The sequence below is a fragment of the Desmodus rotundus genome, chromosome 5 (genome assembly GCF_022682495.2).
Source record: "Desmodus rotundus isolate HL8 chromosome 5, HLdesRot8A.1, whole genome shotgun sequence".
NCBI classification, from domain to species: Eukaryota; Metazoa; Chordata; class Mammalia; order Chiroptera; family Phyllostomidae; genus Desmodus; species Desmodus rotundus.
The window spans coordinates 9,819,438-9,841,005 of NC_071391.1; the positions used below are offsets into that span (position 1 = coordinate 9,819,438).

The 21,568-nt window shown below is 42.2% G+C and overlaps 1 protein-coding gene and 1 pseudogene across 1 annotated transcript; one reads left to right on the plus strand and one right to left on the minus strand.

Moving 5' to 3' along the window:
- Positions 1 to 6,792: 6,792 nt before the first annotated feature.
- On the minus strand, positions 6,793 to 11,963 carry LOC139440897 (olfactory receptor 9I1-like; annotated as a pseudogene).
- Positions 11,964 to 19,601: 7,638 nt separating this feature from the next.
- On the plus strand, positions 19,602 to 20,887 carry OR9I1 (olfactory receptor family 9 subfamily I member 1). The gene has a single exon (XM_024577791.3). It carries the CDS (start codon positions 19,602 to 19,604, stop codon positions 20,544 to 20,546), a length of 945 nt encoding a protein of 314 aa, XP_024433559.3. The 3' UTR covers positions 20,547 to 20,887.
- The last annotated feature ends 681 nt before the right edge of the window (positions 20,888 to 21,568 follow it).

A 21,568-nucleotide genomic window follows, 5' to 3' on the forward strand; every position in this document is an offset into this window, starting at 1 on the left:
CCACCAACTATATAAGTCATCAGAACAAAGGACACGGGGCTTGGCGCTCTAGGCTCTCTGGAGCCCAGCCTCAGGCCACCTGGCCTCTGGCCAGGCCACACACTTGCCACCCCATCCCTCACCACCCCTGAGCTTGCCACCCCCACCTTTGGCCACCCCTACCTTCACAGCCTTTACCCTGCTTCACCCTGAACCCATGACTTTCAGCCCCCAGCCCCACCTTAACTAGGCTCATTCTCTTTCATGAGAACAGATCAATAAATCCTGCTTGCCCGCTAATAGCCTCTCAGATCTCTGGTTCTTTACTGCATTGTCAAGAAGAACTAAGTTTCTGGGAGTTTCTCCCATAACAATTTCATTTCCTTCGGATGTGTACCCAGAAGTTGGATTGCTGGATCATGGGGTAGTTTTGTTTTCAGTTTTTGAGGGATGGGGGGAACTCCATACTGCTTTGCATTGTGGGCTGCACCAATTTACATTCCCACCCAGAGAGCGCAAGAATTTCCTTCCTCCAGTTCCTTGCCAGCATTTGATATCTCTTGTCTTTCTGATGACAGCCATTCTAACAGTAATGAGGCAATATCTCATTGGAGTTTTGACTTGCGTTCCCCTCATGGCTAATGATGTTAAGTAGCTTTTCATGTGCCTGCTGTCCATTTGTATGTTCTCTTCGGCAAAATGTCTACTCAGGTGCTCTGCCCATTTTTAATTGGCTATAGTACCTGGTCATGTGTACCAGGCTTTTTTTAATTTTAATTTTTAAATCCAGTGGTTGGGCATTTTTAATTGGATTGTTTGTTTTATTGCTATTGAGCTACATGAGTTCTTTATATATTTTGACATTTACTCCTTATCAGATATATGGTTTGCAAATATTTGCTCTTGTTCCGTAGGTTGCCTTTTTATTTTGTTATTTCTTTTGCTTTGCAGAAGCTTTTTAGCTTGATGCAGGTCCACTTGTTGATTTTTGCTTTTGTTGCCTTTGCTTTCGGTGTCAAAAGGCTGTTGGCATGCACTCTTGTGGCTGCAGGGTCTCACCATAAGCTTGTGTACAGCAGAAGAGGCCGGTCAGCAATGGGAGTCAGGCTGGAGGCAGGAAGGTGCACAGCTGGAGATGGGCAGGTGCACAGTTGGAGGGGCTGGCTGCAGGTGATCCCGGTGGCACAGGCCAGTGACAGGGGTCAAGGCCAGATCCAGGCCCATAAGCAGCTGTCAGACCCTGGCTATTGGCATACGTGCTTGCTGTTACCAGGTCTCGCCACAAGCACATTTACAGCAGTAGAAGCCAGTGACAAAAGTCAGGCCTGCAAGTGCTTGCACAGCACTAGTGAAGCAGGGTGCAGCCAAGAGGAGGGCCCCAGGAAGGGATTTGTAATGGGGTCCAGGACTCGGGGTGTCCAGGAAATATTAGAAAAATGTATCTAGGATGTCTTCACCCCCACAGGCCTGAGCCAGGGGGGATGGGACACATGGAACAGGGCCATTCAGAGCTGTTTTGGGTAGCAAGAGCTTTGCAGCTAACCCCTGGCACAGTCATTTAACATATCTACAACCTTTAACTGGTTTCATGGATGTGTTAAGTAGCTGTGGCCATGCTTTGAGCCAGGGGGATGGGACCAAATTCCACCCAAGATGGGACTAGGAAGCAACTCCCCCTGGTTACAGGGCCTGTGGGAGAGCTTGGAGATGATTGGCTCCATGCCATGGGGCCACACCTGCCCAGACTTACTATGGCAGCCCACTAAAGCTGGAAGAATACGGGGATGCTGGCAGGTATAGCTGACGGAGGAGGACCACAAGGTTTTGGGGGAGAAAAGAGGAGACCACGCGGCTCCAAAGTAAATAGGGAGGAGACCACGCGGCTCCATAGTAGTAGGGAGGACCAAAAGGTTTTGGGGAAGGAAAGAGGAGACCACGCGGCTCCAAAGTAAATGGGGAGTAGACCACGCGCCTCTGAAGTAAATGGGAGAACCACGAGGTTCTGGAGCAAGTAGATAGACAGAGGTCCATGTGGTTCTGAAATAAAAGAGGAGAGTACCACGAGGTTCTGAGGGGAAAGGAAGAGGGCCAGGATCAGGCAGCTTAGGTGAAGTAAAGAAAGGACCATGCGGTTCTGAAGGGAAAGGAAGAGGACCACGAGATTTTGGAGTGCTTCTTGCCACGCGGCTTAGGCAGCAGGAGAGACTTTGCAGCCACAAAGGGGAGAGAGGACTCTTGCTGGTGGGCCATGAGAAGGTGCCACATAGCTTTGGATTAACTGGAGATTGCAGCAGCCACACAGCTGATGGTGCCGGGAGCCTGAATCACGGACTTCTACTTCTTTTCCTGAGACACGGTACCCCGGACTGGGCACAGGGAGAGGGAAGGACTGTGCATCTGTATTCTAAAGGACTTTAGTATCTTATTGAAGACATTAAGTCATTACTCTTAAGTTTGTGTAACTTTTAAATAAACAATTCCTTTCCTTTTCACCAGTCTCTGGCATTGAGAGATGTCTTTCCTCTGGCAGCGGGCATTGCGAACCTAGCAGGTGGGCATGGGGGAGGAGGAACCTCCAGAGACAGAAAGGGGGAATCCTTCTGTAATAATTTATCGTGAAGGAACCACCCCCTCCCTCTGCTCTGTAACACTAGGGGCCAGCTGCAGGGTCTAGGCCGGAAGTCTGCACCCACACGGCCGCAGAGGCCTGGGCTGGCTGCTGGTGCAGATCCCTGACTCTCTTTGGAGGAGGGAGATGTGCTGAGGAGGTGAGAAGCACTCAGGTGGCTGGCATCTGCAATCATGAAAACCTGTGGGGTGACAAGCAGTGAAATCTGCATGGGGTTCATGGAGGCTGTGCTGGCCTTCGGTTTCCTCAGTGGTGAAAGCTGCTGGGGTCCTCGGCAGAGCCCGTCACCAGGAACCACGGTCATTCCCACTCTGTGGCTAATACTGGAAGTCCCTTCCCTCCTCCCTTGTCCCTGGCCACCTCTTTACATCTCAGGTTTGCCTGTCTCTGGGTGGGATAAAACTGAAATGGGTCTCTTGTGCAGTTCCCACAAGGTAGGGAACACTGGTCACTTACCCCACCATCCCTTTCTCATTGGGGGAAGCTCTTTCTAGCTGGTGCGTTCCTTCTTGGCACTGAGCAGTACCAGCTATGGGGGTGGAATGATGGGAGGCAAAATGAAGCTGGTCTTGCTCACCTTTTTGTATAGTTATTCTCAGGTTTGTTTTTTTCACTGTGTGGCTAAAGATTCTCCAGTGGACTCCTAAGCTCTCCCAGGGCTGTTTTTGCTCACGGGTGGCTATCTAATTACTGATCTCTGTGGGGAACAAGGGCTGGGGTCTCTTATTCCACCGTCTTGGTGATGCCACTTTTTGGTGTTCTAAATGATGAGAATATGGCCCTTTGGCCTCTTGATGATTGAGTTAAATGGGTCAGTTCAAAGTCTGAAAGTCTGCTTTCTTCATCTTTTCTATATCATGTTTGGTAGGCTGAGGCCAAAGTATTACAGCTAAAATTTTATAATTCTAAAACCCTAAACAAGATACACTTTGAAATTCAAGGGGATAAAAAGAAAAAGATTACAATATTACTGACTGGATTTTATTACTCAGCATTCTCTAGAAATACCAAACTAATAGCATATAAATATGGAGATTTTTCTTGAACCCCTTTGTTGATGTATAATTGACATATAAAAAATTGTATGCATTTCATGTGTACAACTTGATGAGTTTGGAGACAAACTTAAGTATACAGTATAGATTGTGGAGATAGTTTCTCCACAAATATACAGTATACTGTATATAGTATACAGTATAGTATACAAACTATACTGTATACTTAAACATTTGCTAAGAAGGTAGATCTCATGTTAAGTCTTCTTATCACAAAATAATAATAATAAAAAGGTGTTAGAAAAACTTTTGGAGGTGATGGATTATTTTATTGCACGGAAGGGGATTTGTTTTAAGAAACTGTCTCATACGAGTCTTTAAATGGAAGTTGAGAAGTCCCACACTCCAGGAGACGCAGGAAAGCAGGGATGCAGTTAAGTCTGCAGGCCTGGGAACCAGGGAGGTTGAAGGTGTAAATCCCAGTCCAAGTGCAGGAGACCAATGTTCTAGCTCCTGCAGTCAGGCAGAGAAGGAATGGACTCTCCCTTCCTCTGCCTTTTGTTCTATCCAAGCCCTCAGGCGGTTGGATGATGCCCACCCACATTGCAGAGAACAACCAGCTTTACTGAGTTCACCAATTCAAATGCTAATCTCATTGGAAAACATCCTCACGGACACCCACAAATAATGTTTAGCCAAATATTTGGGCACCCTGTGACTCAGTCAAATTGACACAAAAAAAACAACCATCACCAGATTCTGTTTTCTAAAAGATAATGTGTAGTATCTATTTTAAGAATGAGATAAATAAAAACTCGTGGCACAGAGCCTGACACATATTAGGTAATGTGTGTATGTTTTCATTTGTTTATTAATTTATGTCATTGGAAACTCAACATAAATGCAATTTCTTCCAGTGCCTTCTAATGTTAATCGGAACATAGTGCCCTAAAACATGCTAAAATTCATTTTATCTGTATCTACTTTGTGCACCCCTGAAGCAATCGTTTCTACATCAAATATTGTGCATGCATCAAAGGTCATTCATTTATAGACGGAGTTGGTTACTACTTATCAAGTGGAAGGTGGGAGGAAGGTGAGGCCACGCCCCCTACTGAAATAGTGTTCCATCTTTGCCCATTTATTTGCTTTTTAGTTGAAAGTTTTTCCTGCCTTTAAGTATGCAAGAAGCCTTCCTTGGAGAGGGTGATTTCTTCAGCTTATTAACACAGCCTGACATACAGTAGGAGTTAATGAAAATGTGTCGGCCTCTTAAGTGGGAGTAATTGATGACCATTTTGATGGAGGGACACATTGTGTATACTCGAAGAAGGTTGCAATTCAGGGAAGGAAAGGTGTACCAATGAAAGACTGAATGCCTCCAAAAGTATATTTCCCCAGTTTCAGCATTTTGCCAAGAAATCCATCCTAGAACAATATCATGGCCATGCTCCTGTGGCCTAATGTGTATTCTAGAATAAAGTATACAATACTGTGTGCAAATGAAGCATCATGCCCTGGGAGACACCGTTTGTTTCTCAGATGAAATAGGGGGTTTTCCTTCCATTTCCTTCCACCCATCACACTATAGTCAAAGAGATCTTTAGAAAATTCAGATAGGATCCTTTCGTGCCTTGCTCATGGAGTAAAGTCCACAAGTCCCTAAGTGAGCCTGCAAGGCTCTGTGACCTAGTTTCTCCTGAACTCGCCAGCTGCCTCTCACATAAACCCCTCACTCCTATGTGGCAGCCACTCACTCTCTCAGTTCCTCAAGGCATCCTGTTTCACAGGTCCTTGCATTTGTAACTCTTTCTCTCTGGAATAGTCCCCCCCACCTATGACTCTGACATACTTATTCTTTAAGCCTCAGTTTAAATGTTAGTTCCCTCAGGGAAGCCTTTTCTGACCACACCAAACTGGGTCAGAGCCCTATTATATAGTATAACAATATCCTGTGCTTCTTTTGTTCCTTTTTCCCATATCAAATGAAAAAATCAATTAACTGTGTAATGGTTTAATATCTGTCTGTGCCCCAGGTTCTAATCTCCAGGAGGAACAATGTCTATCTTATTTATTACTATGTGCTGGAGCCTTGTATTATGTTCAATACATAGCAGATTGTCCGTAAATATTTGCTGACGTGATGAATGAGATTGAATCTCTATGGAAATGTTTCTCAAATAATATTTCTAGTAGATATAGAGGTCATTAAAATGTGGCACTTGGATTCATAGTTATCTGTCTTCTGATAATAAAGTAAATGTCCTACAAGAGATAGTGGTTTTCATTACGGGAGAATAGAACACAGCCTGAGTTGATTGAAGCAGACGTCCACGAACAATGCTTCAGAAATAAAATAGAGCTTCTGACCTTTGGCGATCAAGAAATATTTCTAAAGTTATATATGGGACTCAATTCAGCTCTATATCAAGATCAAGTTGTTTCCAATAATTAATGCAAATCATTACATCTCTCTTTTATCCTACAGTGTCCCAGTCCTCTATGCTATCTTGGGAAGTAGGCGAACATATTCTAGTTCAACGTTTCCCAGTCACATCTCCTTTCCCCTCTATTTTTTCTTTCTCTGTTTAGCTACTTGTGTTCTTCATGACAAATGCCTAACTTGGATATGATTGAATGTTCAGAAAAGGTTTTGCTGGTCAAGGCTGATTTCCACCTCACTACCCACAACCAAAGAATGTGACTGCCTTTATTATGTAAATAATAAGCTATTGTTTTGTAATTATCCAAGGTGCAAAAATTAGCTTTATAGAAAAAAAAATTGAGTACCTAAGAAAACACTCAGCAATACCCAGGTCAGATCAGAAAAATAAATTTTACAGTTTATAACATGTTGTTATTGATAAAGTCCTTTGTCATTCCATCTGTCTTAATCCTGGCTTTAATCATAGCAAGGCAGAAATTTTTACTGATGTGAAAACTGAGGCAGAGAATTTCTGGATCAAGGTCATAGAGCTAATAAATAAATCATTAAAACCCAAACTGTATTTTTCTGCTCTAATATGTCTTTGTAATTACAAGATCCAGACTATGTGTTAAGGGGACAAGCCAAAAGCCCAAAGGATGATTTGCAAGAACTTCTGAATTGATGGAACTCAAGTCTAATGCAACTTGGAAACCCTCATCCTATCAAGGGCTTTCTCAGAGCCTCCTTCACTTCCTTGTTTCTCAGGCTATAGATCCCTTCAGAACGACCCAAACGATGAGCAGGTAGGATATAAGAATCACTGCAATGCTGGTTGATATGACCCAGAAAGCAAAGAGGTAGATCACTCATCCCATAGCCTGGTCTCACTATAGGCAAGCTTCAGCAGGGGTGGAAAGTCACAAAAGAAGTCCATGTAGTCCATGTGTTTGGACTTCCAGAGGAGATTGAGAAGGTACACCCAGTATGGATGATGGGATTGAACGTGCCACCAGCGCAGTCCCCGGCCACCAGCCCCAGGCATGTATGTGGTGTCATGGCAGTGGCATAAAGGAGGGGGTTATACACAGCCAGATGTATACCATGTACGCATGGTATAGGTTATAACCTATAATGGTCTACCCTATACCATTATAATCTGTAATGGTCATAGGCTATCCCGGCCAAAAGGAATCATTCAGTCCTAGCACAGAGTGGAGAAAAAAGAGCTAGGTAGCTCAGCACTCTTAGTGATGACCATCTTATCAGTGTCCAAGGTCTCAAGCAACTGAGAGACAATAACAGAGGAGTAGAAAATGCGCAGAAAGGAAAGGGGTCTGAGGAAGAAGTACATCAGAATGTGGAGGGAGGCAAGGGTCACTCTGAATCAGCACTATCATGCCCAGGCTGCCCCCCATGTTGACGAGATAGAGAACCAAGAACACAAAGAAGAGGTCCGTCTGTAGTCTGCCTGCAGCTGGAACCCCATCAGAATGAATTCTGTCGCCACAGTGCCATTCTCTGCCACGAATCCTCACTTGCACACTGACATTTAAAAAATGAAGTCTCATTAAAGATAAATTAAGATGAGCGTGGCTGGATTTGATCATTTTTAGTAATGATAACAATCTTCTAGATTTGTAAAGCACTTAACATTCTTTATAGACTTTATTTCATTTGACTTTTCAGAAATCCTTGGATGTATAAATTGTTAATCCCGTTTTCAAGAGAGGAATATGAGGGTCAAAGAGGCAAAGTGACTAGTTCACAATTTCATACTTAGTCGAGAGGCAAAGCCAGAGCTAGAACTCAGTTCCTTAGACACTTCCAAACTTCCCAAACTAAAAACTTCCTTAGCCTCACTGCAGAGTTGGAAAACTCCACTTTGTTGGTGAAACCCTAGTGATAGAGTATTAAGGACATGGGATTTGAAATCAGACCTAATTCCAAATTCCTGGAGACCTTGGGCAAGTTCACTCATCTTTTGGTGAACCTCAGCCTCCCTGTTGGTTTAATGTACATTTCAACACCAAAGTCACAATATTATTGTGAAAGACATCGTATGTACTATGCCTAGCACAGGGTCTGACTCACACACTGAGAATTATTTTTTTCTAAGTTATGCAACAACGTGAGTAACATGCTCCTGGGTTCACATGCATTCTGGAATCTTATCTCCTAATCCACAGCTCCCCTGAGTCCTAATATCAACCCTATCTTTCTTTACAGTTCTTTTGATGTGCATATAAACACAATGGAGTTGGGCACAAGAAGTGAGCTGTGAAGAGAAAAGAACCTCTACAACCTGTTACGGGCCAAGTCACTTCTTCCCCTCTGTTCTTCCCAGGCACCATGACCTGGTTTCCAAGTTCTCCTCTTATTCCAAAGGACCTGCCTAATTTTTTAAAATGCCAGATCAGTATCAATCAGTGAGATACAGGCATGGAGCCATTCCAGAGTTAGGCTGCACAGCTCATTAAGGGACAAAGCCAACACACTGAGTTTAGAGTTCTAGTACAGATGGAGTTCTTGCCAGGTGCTTGGGCAATCTTGCTTCTGCACCTTTGGCTGGTGATAATTTGGGGTAGTGGGAATACTGAATACTTCAAAAGTGATTCTTCTTGTAATTCTCCCAACCTTGAAATAAAAACTGAATTTGAGAAAGTTCTCATAGGATTTCAGATAAATAAGAAAATGAAACTTTGCTCAATGTTTGGAAAAAGCTGAACTACTGGTGACATAAAGGTCAGCATCTGGTGCTTCTCCCAACTGAATTCCTGATAACGTAAGTATTTGGGAGTTTTTTTCTTTCGTTAGGGGCCATTCTAATTCTGACCTTTGACCAAAACAATGACTTGCTGTGTTCTGAAAGGAATTCACACAAATCATCCTGACCAAAAAGGGAAAAAAAGAGAGAGAGAGACGACATTCATTTATTTATTCAGTAAGAGCCTACTGAGAACTTACTGTGTGCCAAGCATGCCTCTGCTTGCTTAGAACAAAATACACAGAGATCTTTGCCCTTGTAGAGCTGTCATGCTAGCAGAGAGCCAAGTATATACAATCTATTTTAAGTATATTTTCTACCATGATAGAAGATGATAATGGTATGAAAAAATTTTAAAAAGAAGAACAGCAAGGTGTAAAAAACTGGGAGAGCCAACTAAGGAGAGGAGTATTCAATAGGTCTGTCAGGGAAGGTTCACTGAAAGGATGGCATTTTAGCAGAAATGCAGGGAATCAGGCAACTATTCATGCTTATTTTCACACATCATTATCCAAGAGCAATAGAAAATAGAGATGCAAATCACCTGCAGTGAACTACCCCAATTTCATTACAAAATATGCTGAGTTCTTCAGGTCCTTGTGAGGCACTTTCAAGGCAATGTTGTTCAGAAGGGTCAGCCTCCTAACACAGAGAGAGGCTCCTATGGTATCAGGGGCTCGCTGATCAGCCTGTGATCCCTTAGTTGAAAGGTAAGGCTGAAATCCCAACAATAGAGTATAGTGGCTGAGAAAATGGGCTCTGCACACAGACAGCTTGTTATTCCAAACTCAAACTCAGTCATTTCTATTTGTGTGACCTTGAGCAAGGCACGCAAGGCACTTGACCTCCAGAGTCTCAGTGTCAACATCTACTGCAATAATAACAACAGCACACTGCTGTGTTGTGAGAGGTAAAAGAGGTAATTCACGAAAACACACACACTGTGCAGAGAACACAGTAAACAGCCCATATAATTCTTACACAAGTGTTTTTTCAACTGCTGGGTTGTTTCCGTCACTCAGAAATTTTCATTTATCCCCATTGTATTGCTAAGTAAAATGAGGCTCAAAGTGGTTAAATCAACTTTCCCAAGGCCACACAATTCAAAAATGGCAACAGGACTTCAGGCTCTAAATTTGTGATACTTTCTGCTAAATTACTCCTTGGCTCATCACTTTGGCCCAGGAAGTAGGGTGCTGTAGCCCACCTTCATGCGGCCCCATCTGAGGAGGCACAGGTCAGGAGACCCACTTCCTTCCACCACTCTCCTAAGAGATGCCTTTAGATCTCCTCGGGGGGAGGGCAGCTATTTTCCTTTGGAGGAGTGTCATGGTGGGGGAGGGACAGGCACTTGACCTTGATGATCCAGAGAGAGCAGATAGAATCGGAAGGCTGGAAACAGCGTCGGGAGTCCTGAATTTAAGTCCGGTTTCTGCCCCTGATGTACTGTGTCAACTTAAGCTACTATCTTCCCGTCTTTGGATCTGTGTCCACCCATGAGAAGGCTGCACTAAAGGACCTCAAGTACTGTATCTCGTCCTATAACATGATGGTCTCTTTTCTCCAATAAGAGAGGGAAAGAGAGTATATTAATAATAATGAAGAAGAAGAACACTGAGACAACACTCACTCTGTGTCAGATACTGTTCTGGGTGCTTTACAAAAATTGCCTCATTTACTTCTCACAACACCCCAAAACTGGATATTGTTATTATCCTTAATTATAGACTGGAAAACAAGTGGTTGCACAGACTGAGGCATTTGCTTTAAGTAAATCACTGAGCAGGGATTTGAACCTCAGTCTGTCAGACTCCAGCTCCCAACTGCCATGCTGTTGCCCACAGTATGGTAAAAACAAGTTATCATGTAGTAAGCACCTTTTCAGGCCCAGAATTTATTAACATTATTCTCTATACTTGAGCAAGAAGGAGAGTGACATAAATTAAATAATGATTTTGGAAAATGATCCCAATTCAGAGTTGGAAACTCTACGCTCATTCTCCTTTTTGTAGAATCTCCTTTTTCCATATTTTGTCTGCAGGGGTGGATGGGTAGAAGAGATGCACAGGGCCACCAGCAAATTAAACTCTAATGACGAGTGTGCAGCCATCAAGGAACCATCCCCTCTCGTACATGTTTAAGGGACTAGACAAAAGTCATGGGAGCCAATCTTGCTCCTGGCCTCTTCTTATCGTCTGCCTACCTGTACTTTCCCTTTGCCCAAATCTCATACCTCATTTTTAATTTATTTTATCTTGCTGCAGATCATGCATTTTTATAAGCCCCTTTACATTCTCTTTTGGAAAGAGGTATTGATGAATAAATAAATATAAAATAAAATGGCTTGTTGGCCAGATGCCAGGATAATCGGAAGGATCGTCCCTACCAGCAGCAGACCGATAATAGTGCTGCTGGAGGACTTGGCCAAATGGGTTCTGAAAAGACAGTGCACGCACGGTGGTTCACCCTAAACCAGACTGATCTGTGGATGATGGAGAAAGTCAGGGGCTCAAGAGAGAAAATGGAAAGCTTGGGGAGGTATCCAGGTCTGTGCCCCTGCAGCCAGCTCTGAAATCTTCACAAATTCCAATCTCACGACAGTGACTCGGGCCTCCCTCTTGAGACAGTGAGCAGCAGGGGGAGGCTCTTCACTCATAATACACATCCATGTGACTCTTCTGAGCATCAGTATGTCCATTTTGCAATGGGCAGAGGAAAATGTTAAAGAAAACCAAGGTTACCCAGTGTCAGCTGATCTTCCAAAGAGCTGGAAAGTTTGGTCCTCTCAAAGAACAATCCCACTTTGCCTTGTGATGCATTGTTTAAATTCCTGAACCGGTCCAAAATGATTGATAATTCTAGATAGAACAACAGATCTGTTCCCTAATGATTAAGATTAGGAAAAACAAACAACAGTTCCACAAAATCCCTAGTCAGGAGAAGACCCATGGATCAGTACAGCCTCAGAGGAAAGGATCTGGTCCCAGGCCATTTAGATAAACTAAACTGCTGGGGAAATATGAACAGAGCACTGAAGCAGCAGTTTCCTGTTTTTGAAGTCCACAAAGTAATTGAAATTGCTGACTTTTAAGGACGCACAGGAAGAGAGTGAATCCTTAATGCCATCGCGAACCCACCATGCTCCACGGCATTGAGCAACGTCAGCATTTCTCATTCTCAGAGATCTGTTATCTAATTGTCGATCAGGCACAGAAATATTTCACTTCCAGACAGGTCTCCCCTTGTGGACTTCTGTAACTCTAGTTATATCTGCTTAAGACCTCCAGCCACATTTTCATATCAGCCAATGGTAAATACACCCAGGACATGTAATTGTTACACATTCCAAAGCTAAAGGGGAAAGACCATGAGATCATCTGCTCTTTGAAATTACTAATGCTCCCCAAACCTCCACTAACCCTCAGAAAACTAACAGGGGTTTCAGAAGAGAGAAAGTCCAGCGTACTTTGGTGTTTAATAGGCTCCCCTTTTCATCTTAGAGCAGAGGAAGCACTGAGCTAGGAGTCAAGAGGCTACTATGGAACGAACAAAATGTATGCAAAGATGATTCTGAAAGTAAAACATTCGCACTTGGAAGAAAGTGTTACAATAATAGATGCTGTGGAAAATATATAGCCATGGATCTTAAGAGTATTTATATAGCTCAGCAAACTAATCTACTTAGATTCTCCAAGTCAGGTTTAAAGTTATTTTAAAATAGTAAGGAATACAGTTTGTATAATGTGCCTAAAGTTAAGCAGCCATTGCTGTCTGCTAGAAGTATGGGACAAAGATTCATAAAGGACCTGCCTTTATACTCTGTGCCAGGCAGTAAGCTGGACACGAGTGGTGAGTATATAGAACTAAGTGGGCATCTATGACAGTGGTTCTACCTCTGCCACTATGTTAGAACGGCCTCATCTGTCTATGATGACTTAAAGAGCAAATGGGAACAAAGAAGTGAGTTACAAGATGCTTTGATGGTCACTCAAAGTGTCAGAGTGGACTTGGGTCCTCAAAATGCTTAAAAGGTAAAAAACAAACATAGCTCCCTCCATCCATGCTCTGTCTGCATTCAGGTGAAGAAGTAGCTCTATCTGGAAATGTAAATAGGGTCCCTGTTTAATTTTTCCTTTCCCTTGGAAGCTTGTTTGGAAAAAATTGTAGTTGGTAATTTTTTATTTGAATTAAAATTCATAAATGTATAGAAGCAAGTCTCTGAAAATAGCAGAAAGGCAAACCAGCATGGTGTCACAGAACCAGAATGCTTTGAAAGTCTGTCACAGAGGGATCAAACCCCAGCCCATTGCTTAAACTCTCTGAACTTCAGCTCTTTTATCTATCAGAGGGGCATGAACCCTACCTAACACTTCTGGATATCTACCAAAAATTTTTGAAAGCGTTCGCAAAGATATACATACACCCTTATGTTCAATGATAGAATTCTTCAGTGGCCAAAACATGGAAACAGCCGAAGTGTCCTTTGTTAGAAGATTGGACAAAGAAGATGTGATACATATATACAATGGACTACTACTCAGCCACAAGAAAAGACGAAATACTGCCATTTGCAACAACATAGATCTTGAGAATATGATGCTAAGCAAAATAAGTCAGGCAGAAAAAGTTAAGAACCGTATGATTCCATTCATATGTGGGATATAACACTGAACGCAGCAAATGAACAAATAAGAAAGACAAACAAACAAAAACTCATAGACACAGACAACAGTGTGGAGGTTACCAGAGGGAGGGGGAGGGGTTAGTATAAGGTAAAAGGGATCAAATATATGGTGATGGAAGATTTGACTTTGGGTGAACACACAATACAATATACAGGTGATATATTTTGAGGCCATATGAACAAACATCTTCATCACCTGTACCTTGTGAGCCCCAACATCCACAGGGGTACCTCTAAATAGCTGCCTGGATCTCTGCCCTGGCCTCGGTGCTCCAGGACGGCAATTATAAGACTGGGGCGAGGGGATTTGGCACTGACTCAGGGTCTGTAATCAGACCCTATACTTCTTCTAATTAGGCTTCTCTGATTCCAAGAGAAAAGAAACCTTCAGAAAAGGACCTCTACAAAGTTAACTTTCTCAATTTCTTCCTCGCTCAAGCTTTGTCCTATCTGGCAGCCCCACCATAAGTTAACCCCATTTTGGAGATGGGGCCGGGGGTATCGCTGCATTCTGCTCCCTGAGGAGTTATCATCAACTCAAGGTGATGCTTTCTGACCAACCTCATTTGTGGGGCACAAGTGAAATAAGTGATTGTGTGAAGTTCCAGCAGCCTGCTTACTCATTTACTCAACTCATTTACTCACTTAATATTAATAATCTACATATAAAGTACTTAATGCAGTGCCTAGCATACTATGATAGTTTTATCTATGTTTAACCCATTAACTCCTCACAGCAATCCTGTAAGGTAGATGCTATTATTATTCTACTGTACCAGTGAGGAAACTGAGACTGAGAGAAGTGAAATCACCACCGGTGGTCACATAGGTAGTAAGAGGAAGGGCTGAGATGGGAACCAGGGGAGGCTGACCCCAGACACCTTGCTCTTAACCACTATCCTGTACTTCCTGGGGTCAGTTAGCTGAGTGTAAATACAACTCACTGAGTAGACATTTTTTGGACAATATCAGAAGAGTAAAGGAAGACATTTAAACCACTATAATCGCACCATGCCAGTAAGCACTATTAATAGTTGGTGGGAAAGGCATTAGAACATCATTCAAGTTCCCCAGGGGATATTCGATGGAATACTATCATTCCTGGTATATTCTACTTCTCTACCTGGCCCCAATTGCCACTCTCCCCTCTGAACCACTCCAGGGAACATTTGCAATACAGTACACGTACTCTTACTACAGAGTTATTTCCGTGAGTATTTGATTACAGGAAATGATAATAAATATTGTCAAAGGTGCATGGGGAGATAGAATTGTCTGTTCTGCCAGAAGTCCTAATCTGTGGCTGCCTCCCTTCTTTGAAATGTATTCTTGCATCATTTGACATCTGCAATTGCAAAACCACCTAGTGTGGCTGAATGCTTGTTAATTATCAAAGGGTTTTATGCCAGCCATGTTACTTTGGAATGACTGGGCCACATGGCCTCCTTGAGATCCTGATTGCTGAAAAACTTCTGGATTGATGAGTGGATGAATGCATACAGGGCAAAGGGGTGATTCTCCTGAAAGGGATGATTGTCTCTGGAAGCAGAACACAGGTTATTAGAAAGAAAAAGACAGGTTCTCCAGAAACCCACAGTCTAGCAGATGAGATGAAACTAACCACCAAGGAGCAGCCATGAACAATGTAAGGCAAGTGAAATTAAGTGCCAAATCGTGTGGTTATAACAAAGGGAACGTGGGTTTCAGAGACCAGGGAGGAAATGCAAGCTGAAATAGCCAGAAAAATCTGCTCTTAGAAACTCCAGCAATAGTCTTTACAGAAAGTTAACGAACAAGCTACTCTGGGTACAGATTCAAAATAATCATGTTTATCCTCATTCTCTCCTGAACCAATAATCACCCTTCTTTATGAAATTCTCAGCAGACAACCCAGGTAGGTTTCAGCCCTTGAAATGAGACCTGACATCAGGTCTAAGAATGGATGCAGTTTAAAGAGAACTTCACATGAGTCCTCAGACCTGAGCTCCAGTCCTGGCATTAGCACTGACTAGCTGGGACAGCAGGCCACTGAGGACCACTGGCAAAGAGGAACCTACAGAAACTGCAAATGAGTTTTCTCATATTTGGGCAGACCAAGGAAACTTAGGAGTTGTCAAGAGATCCCACAAGATTTGTGGTTTTTTAATAATTTTTATTTTTCAGTTACAATTGACACACAATATTATATTGATTTCTGGTGTACAGCATAGTGATTAGACATCTGTATAACTTACAAAGTGATCGCCCTGGTAAGTGTAATAGCTATCTGGCACCATGAACAGTTATTACAATATTATTGATTATATTCCCCATGCTGTACTTTACATCCCAGTGACTGTTTTTATAACTGGCAATTTGCACATCTTAATCCCTTCCCTTTTTCACCCAAACCCCTTCCCTCTTATCTGGCAACCATCAAAATGATCTCTGGATCTCTGAGTTTGCTTCTGTTTTATTTGTTCATTTATTTCCACAAGATTTGTTTTTAATCCTCTCAGATGTGCGGAGAAGAGGAGATAATGAGCTCCCGCTGAAGTGTTTTCTCCCAGACAAGGCTGGCTTTTCCCGGGAGCCCTGGGGGCTGTCCCAGGTGCTGCTGCATGATTCAGGAACCACACTTGTGCTCACTGCATCCCTCCCACAAGACCATCCCCAAAAGCACTTTAAATACCTCTCTGGTTTTCTTGGTAAGAAGGAACCTAAATCTGTTGGCCATATTAATCTACTTGAGCAATATTAGCTCAAATGACCTTAGATTACTTTGATTTCAAACCTAAGATAAACCCAACTGTATTATTTCACCAGGTAATTAAGATATAATTGTTGACCTTAATAATGTTGACAGGATACTGGCTCTGAAGTAAGATTCACACAAACTAGGGAAGGTGAAACTGGGCAGAGAATCTGGCCATTGTCATTGGAACTAGTCATCTCATGGGACTGTGTCCAGACTGGAATTTCAGCTCTTGTATAAAATACACAAGTAAGACTAGGTAATTTTTTTAAGCCTGCGGATGTAATCTTTTTGACCTTATGTGTTTCCAGGTAAATTTTAGGAAGTATAAACAGCTTCATGGGGCAAGGGCAGGGTATTAGACTGCATTGCTTAGTCAAGGGAGTTTTCAGTAAATTATGGTACTTCCTATAATTATGCTGGAGGTGGGATTGGTCATATGTACTATAGCTTTAGCTTTGTAACAAGACAGACCTGAATTATAATCTGGGCTTTTTCACTGACTAATCATGTCACCTCGGGCAAATTACTTAACTATTCAGAGTCTTCATTTCCTCCACGACAAAATATTACCTCTAGCATGGGGTCATTTTTAGAATTATATGAGAAAAGGTATGTAGAATGTTTAATATCCTGATTGGCACAGAGCAGACGCTTAATAAATGACTACCAGCATTAGGAAGGGCAGCACACCATCGTGGTTCAGCATCTCTGTTCTGGGGTCCAGGAGACCATGGTCAAGATCTAAACATCTTCTCTTTCTAGCTATGAAACCTTAGGCAAAAAACTCAATGTTTCTAAGCCTCAGTTTCTTCAACTGTAAAATAAAGATAAATATTCCACTGCCATAATGTTATTATCATGTCAAAATGAAATAAAGCCCTTACACTGTTCAGTCTGCCACCTGACTCAGGGCAAGACCTCAGTAATGTTGACAATACTATGTTGAGACAGCAGTCCCAATACGGTGAGGAGAGTTAACTTACTTGAGCTCCTTCATTCTCTCCAGTGGACTCAACTTTTGGAATCGAGAGAAAGAAGAGTTTGGGAGAACACTTCAAGTTAAAGCAAGCACAAAGTTTAGGGGACCCTCATCTCTGAAGGGTTCACCCAGGTAAGATTGTCTCTCTTTCCTCACTCCCTCCAGAGATCTCATATTTTTCTATGTAACATATTATAAACAAAACATTTTATAAGTGAGGATATCAGCCCATGTGTCCCTGGGCTTTGTTAAAATGTCTACTGGTCATAGACCTTTGCATTTGCTCTTGTAAACTGTTCTGGGTTCAAGACACCTGTGGCTGCCCTTAACTCTGGGCCCACCCAAGCTGCTGACACCCCAAGCCCCTTCTTAAATAAGATCATAAAGAACAGGGTGTCACTTTTTGATCCTGAAACTTTTCCTTATGGAAAGTGTTCTTGAAATTGTCTTTCTGAAAAGTAAACACACTCTACCACATTAGGTAAAAATCCATTTAAGTTTTCAAAAATTATTATTATGTTTCTATTTTATTATTGAGAAACTTGATACTCTAATTTGGTTAAACAATTTTCCCAAGAACATACCAAAGATGGGATATTACCCAACTAAGTCTAGCTTAACCCTAAAAAAAGAAAGAAGACAAGATATTAACTACCCCCCAAAATTCCAAAATCAAACTTAATCCCCTTCTCCCATGGAAGATTTTCTCCCATGAGTATTTGCCTAATACTCATCTCGGAGGTGCTACGGTTTTAAAAGTTGAGACTTGGGTCTGCAGAACGTATAATTCTTTTTCTGTAAGAGGACAGCAAGTTGTAACAGAGAAAGCACAGACTTTAGAGTTAGAAAATCCTAGATTTAAGTGTTGATTCTGTTTTTCCCATGTGTGTGGCAAGTTAGGTAACTTCCTTAACCTCTGTAAACCTTATTTGGGTCATCTGTAAAGTAGTCATGGCTATACCCAACTTGTGGGGCTGCTGGAAGTATTGGAACTAATACATGAGGTGGGCCTGGCATGCGTGTGGCACAAACCCAGTGTGGCTGCATCTGCAGCCCTATGATCTGCCACCTAATCTCTGGTCAGGTGCGCTGAACAATCTTGTCCCTAAATCAGAGGGAACCCCAGGACTTTGCCATGGGATGAAAAGAAAATAGACTATGACTACCTCAGAATTAGATATTGAGAAGGATGTTAAAATCAGCCAAGTTTTCTCATGATTTAAAAGTAGGAAGAATATGATTATCTAAAGAACTACAGGGATATTTTTACTCCATTAATTATAAAGTGAAGTAATACCTAGGGAGACAGCAAAAGAAATTCATAGCAAAGAGCAGAGAATATACTATAGAATCATAGACATTCAGAACCCAGTGTCTCCCTCTCACTAGTGACCCCTGATTAGAGCTGCAGGAAGCCTCCAAATCAAGATTAGAGTGGAAAAGATTAAAGTGGAGGGAAAGGCTTTTAGTTATCTGTTATTAATATTATGAGATAAAACTGACAACAATTTTGTGTAAGTTTAAGGTATTCAATGTGTTGATTTGATATATTTATATATGGCAATATGATTGCCACCATAGTGTAAACTAACATCTCTTTCATGTTCCATAATTATTATGTCTTCTTTGTGATAAGAACAATTAAGAACTAGTCTCTTGGCAACTTTGAAGTTTATAATATGGTATTGTTGATTATAATCCCTATGTTGTTCATTAAATCTCCAGAACTTATGTATTCTAGCTACAAGTTTGTAGCCTTAAACATGTTTTAATGCCATGTGACTAAGCAATTTTTGACCAAATGATGAATGATTATACAATTAGAAAAAATATATCAACAGGTAATATGAGGGAGTGGTCCACATAAAGAGTAGATTCATCATCTTCCAACTTCTGAAAGGTTTTCATGAGAAAGGATTAAATTGTCATGAGTGTCTGGAAGGGGTAAAAACTAAGCCAATGTGTGGAAGATAAAGGGAGAGAGAAGCCAAGTTCGAAAAGAGACTTAACAAGTAGAGCTCCACAGATGGAGACCCACACAGCAACTTATGGCCACGTGGAGAGTACGTGGTAGAGGAGACTCCTGCATCCAATGGGGATTAGAACAGATGCTGAATAGATTCTTTCCAAATCTCAGACTCTATATGTGTCTCTTATCTTCACAGAAATGTCTAAATATAAACAAGAATTTGTTTGAATAAGAAAAACTAGCTCATGGCTCAGCTTCAAAAAATACAGAACATTGCTGCCCCAGGAGAATCAGCCAGGGACAGGATTTCTCAAGAACGAGTTCAATAAATTGGCCCAAAGATATAAACCTAACTTTCACTGAGAAAGAAAGAAATTGTCCTTCAATTCTGAGGTTTTTTTTAAATTTCATTCTTATCAAGAGTCCTCATTGGATCCATGGCCAAGAATAATCTCACCACAGTGACCAATTTCATTCTCATGGGCTTTACTGACTACCCCGGGTTGGAGAGTCTCCTCTTTCTGGTGTTTCTGAACTTCTATCTAGTCACCTTTCTGGGGAATGTGGGGATGATTATTCTGATCCAACTTGATGTCCAACTCCACACACCAATGTACTTCTTCCTGAGCCACCTCTCCCTACTAGACGCCTGCTATACTTCAGTTATAATCCCTCAGATCCTAGCCACACTGGCCACAGGCAAGACAATCATCTCTTATGGCCAATGTGCTGCCCAGTTCTTTTTTTTCACCATTTGTGCAGCTACAGAGTGTTTCCTGCTGGGAGTGATGGCCTATGACCGCTATGTCGCCATTAGCAACCCACTGCTCTACACTGTGGCCATGAATCCCAGAATCTGCTGGACGTTAGTGGTAGGAGCTTATATCTGTGGGATGTCAGGGGCCATCCTGCGTACCACATGTACCTTCACCCTCTCCTTCTGCGACAACAATCAGATCGACTTCTTCTTCTGCGACCTCCCACCCCTGCTGAAGCTTGCCTGCAGTGACACAACAAACACTGAGATTATCATTGTCTTCTTCGGCAACTTTGTGATTTTGGCCAATGCCTTGGCCATCCTGATTTCCTACCTGCTCATCATCAAGGCTGTTTTGAGAATGAAGTCTTCAGGTGGCAGGGCCAAGTCTTTCTCCACATGTGCCTCCCATCTCACTGCTGTGGCCCTTTTCTTTGGGACCCTCAGCTTCATGTATCTGCGGAGTGGCTCAGGCAAATCTCCAGAAGAAGACAAGGTCGTATCTGTCTTCTACACTGTGGTCATCCCCATGCTGAACCCTCTGATCTACAGTCTGAGAAACAAGGATGTGAAAGCGGCCTTTAAAAGGATCACTGGTAGATTCCAGGTGTTTCAGAACATGTAGATCTGAGCGAGAGGACCTCTCCTTTGGGTCCATTTTCTTCCCATATCAATATATTTTAAGAGGCACCAGCACTATATACATTCTGTAACTATGTACAGAAAGAAGGTAAATAGGTGTCATGAGGCTCACAGAAAAAAACTGCAAATGTGGTAAAATTCATTTCAAGCAACCGTACGGTACTTTCTTCTTCTCCCTCTCTCCCACCTCACACCCATTCCTAGCACCCAGAAGTCTCATTCTGCACTACAACATCATGAAGTATAGAACCTCAGGGGCCCGAGGTGTCTTCAGTTTATCTCTTTTCACCCCATTATTCTTTGTATCCATGCCTGGGTTTCCCATTCTTTCTCTCTTATTTTTGCTCCCATCAATATTGTCTTTTTCTCTGTGTCTAAGATTATATCTGGGGATCTCTTTAAATAATACTAAGTGTCTTTTTTTTCTTTTAATGTGTAAGTGGCTGGTTATCTTAGTAAATAAGGAGTGTTGTATAAGACGAAACTGAGTTTCTAAATGGTCAAAGGAAGTGATTGTCTGAGAAACAGGTTTTCAAACCCAGGTGACCCCTTCAGAGGGTCTTTCTTCTTGCTCATGCCAGGAAAAACGGAATTTGCAAATTGCCTTCCCATTTGATCACTCATTGGTTTTGTTGTTCCTGCTTTAATGCTACTCTGACATCATCGAGATTAACTAAACCACCTTATCTTTGGGGATGTCTGCTCAATGACCAATGCCCTAGTTACTGGGGGATATGACCCATTGTTTCTCCTCCTCATCCCTGTTGTCTGCCTCATAAATTGTTCTCTCCTACCAAGCATCCCATTTCCAGGAACAGCAAAGTCAGGTATAAGGAGAAAGTTGAACCACATATTTCTTTTAGGGCAATATATTTCATGAGAGTGGAAGTTATTGTAACTCCTGCACCAGAGGCCAAGCTCTGCAGGGCAGAGTGTGTTTTCCTCATTTCTGAACTCATCCTCAGGTCCAGAGTCTAGACCAGATGAACTCTCAATAAATGCCTT

Coding starts and splice junctions, on each gene's coding strand:
- OR9I1 (XM_024577791.3), top strand. CDS start 19,602: ATGGCCAAGAATAATCTCACCACAGTGACCAATTTCATTCTCATGGGC.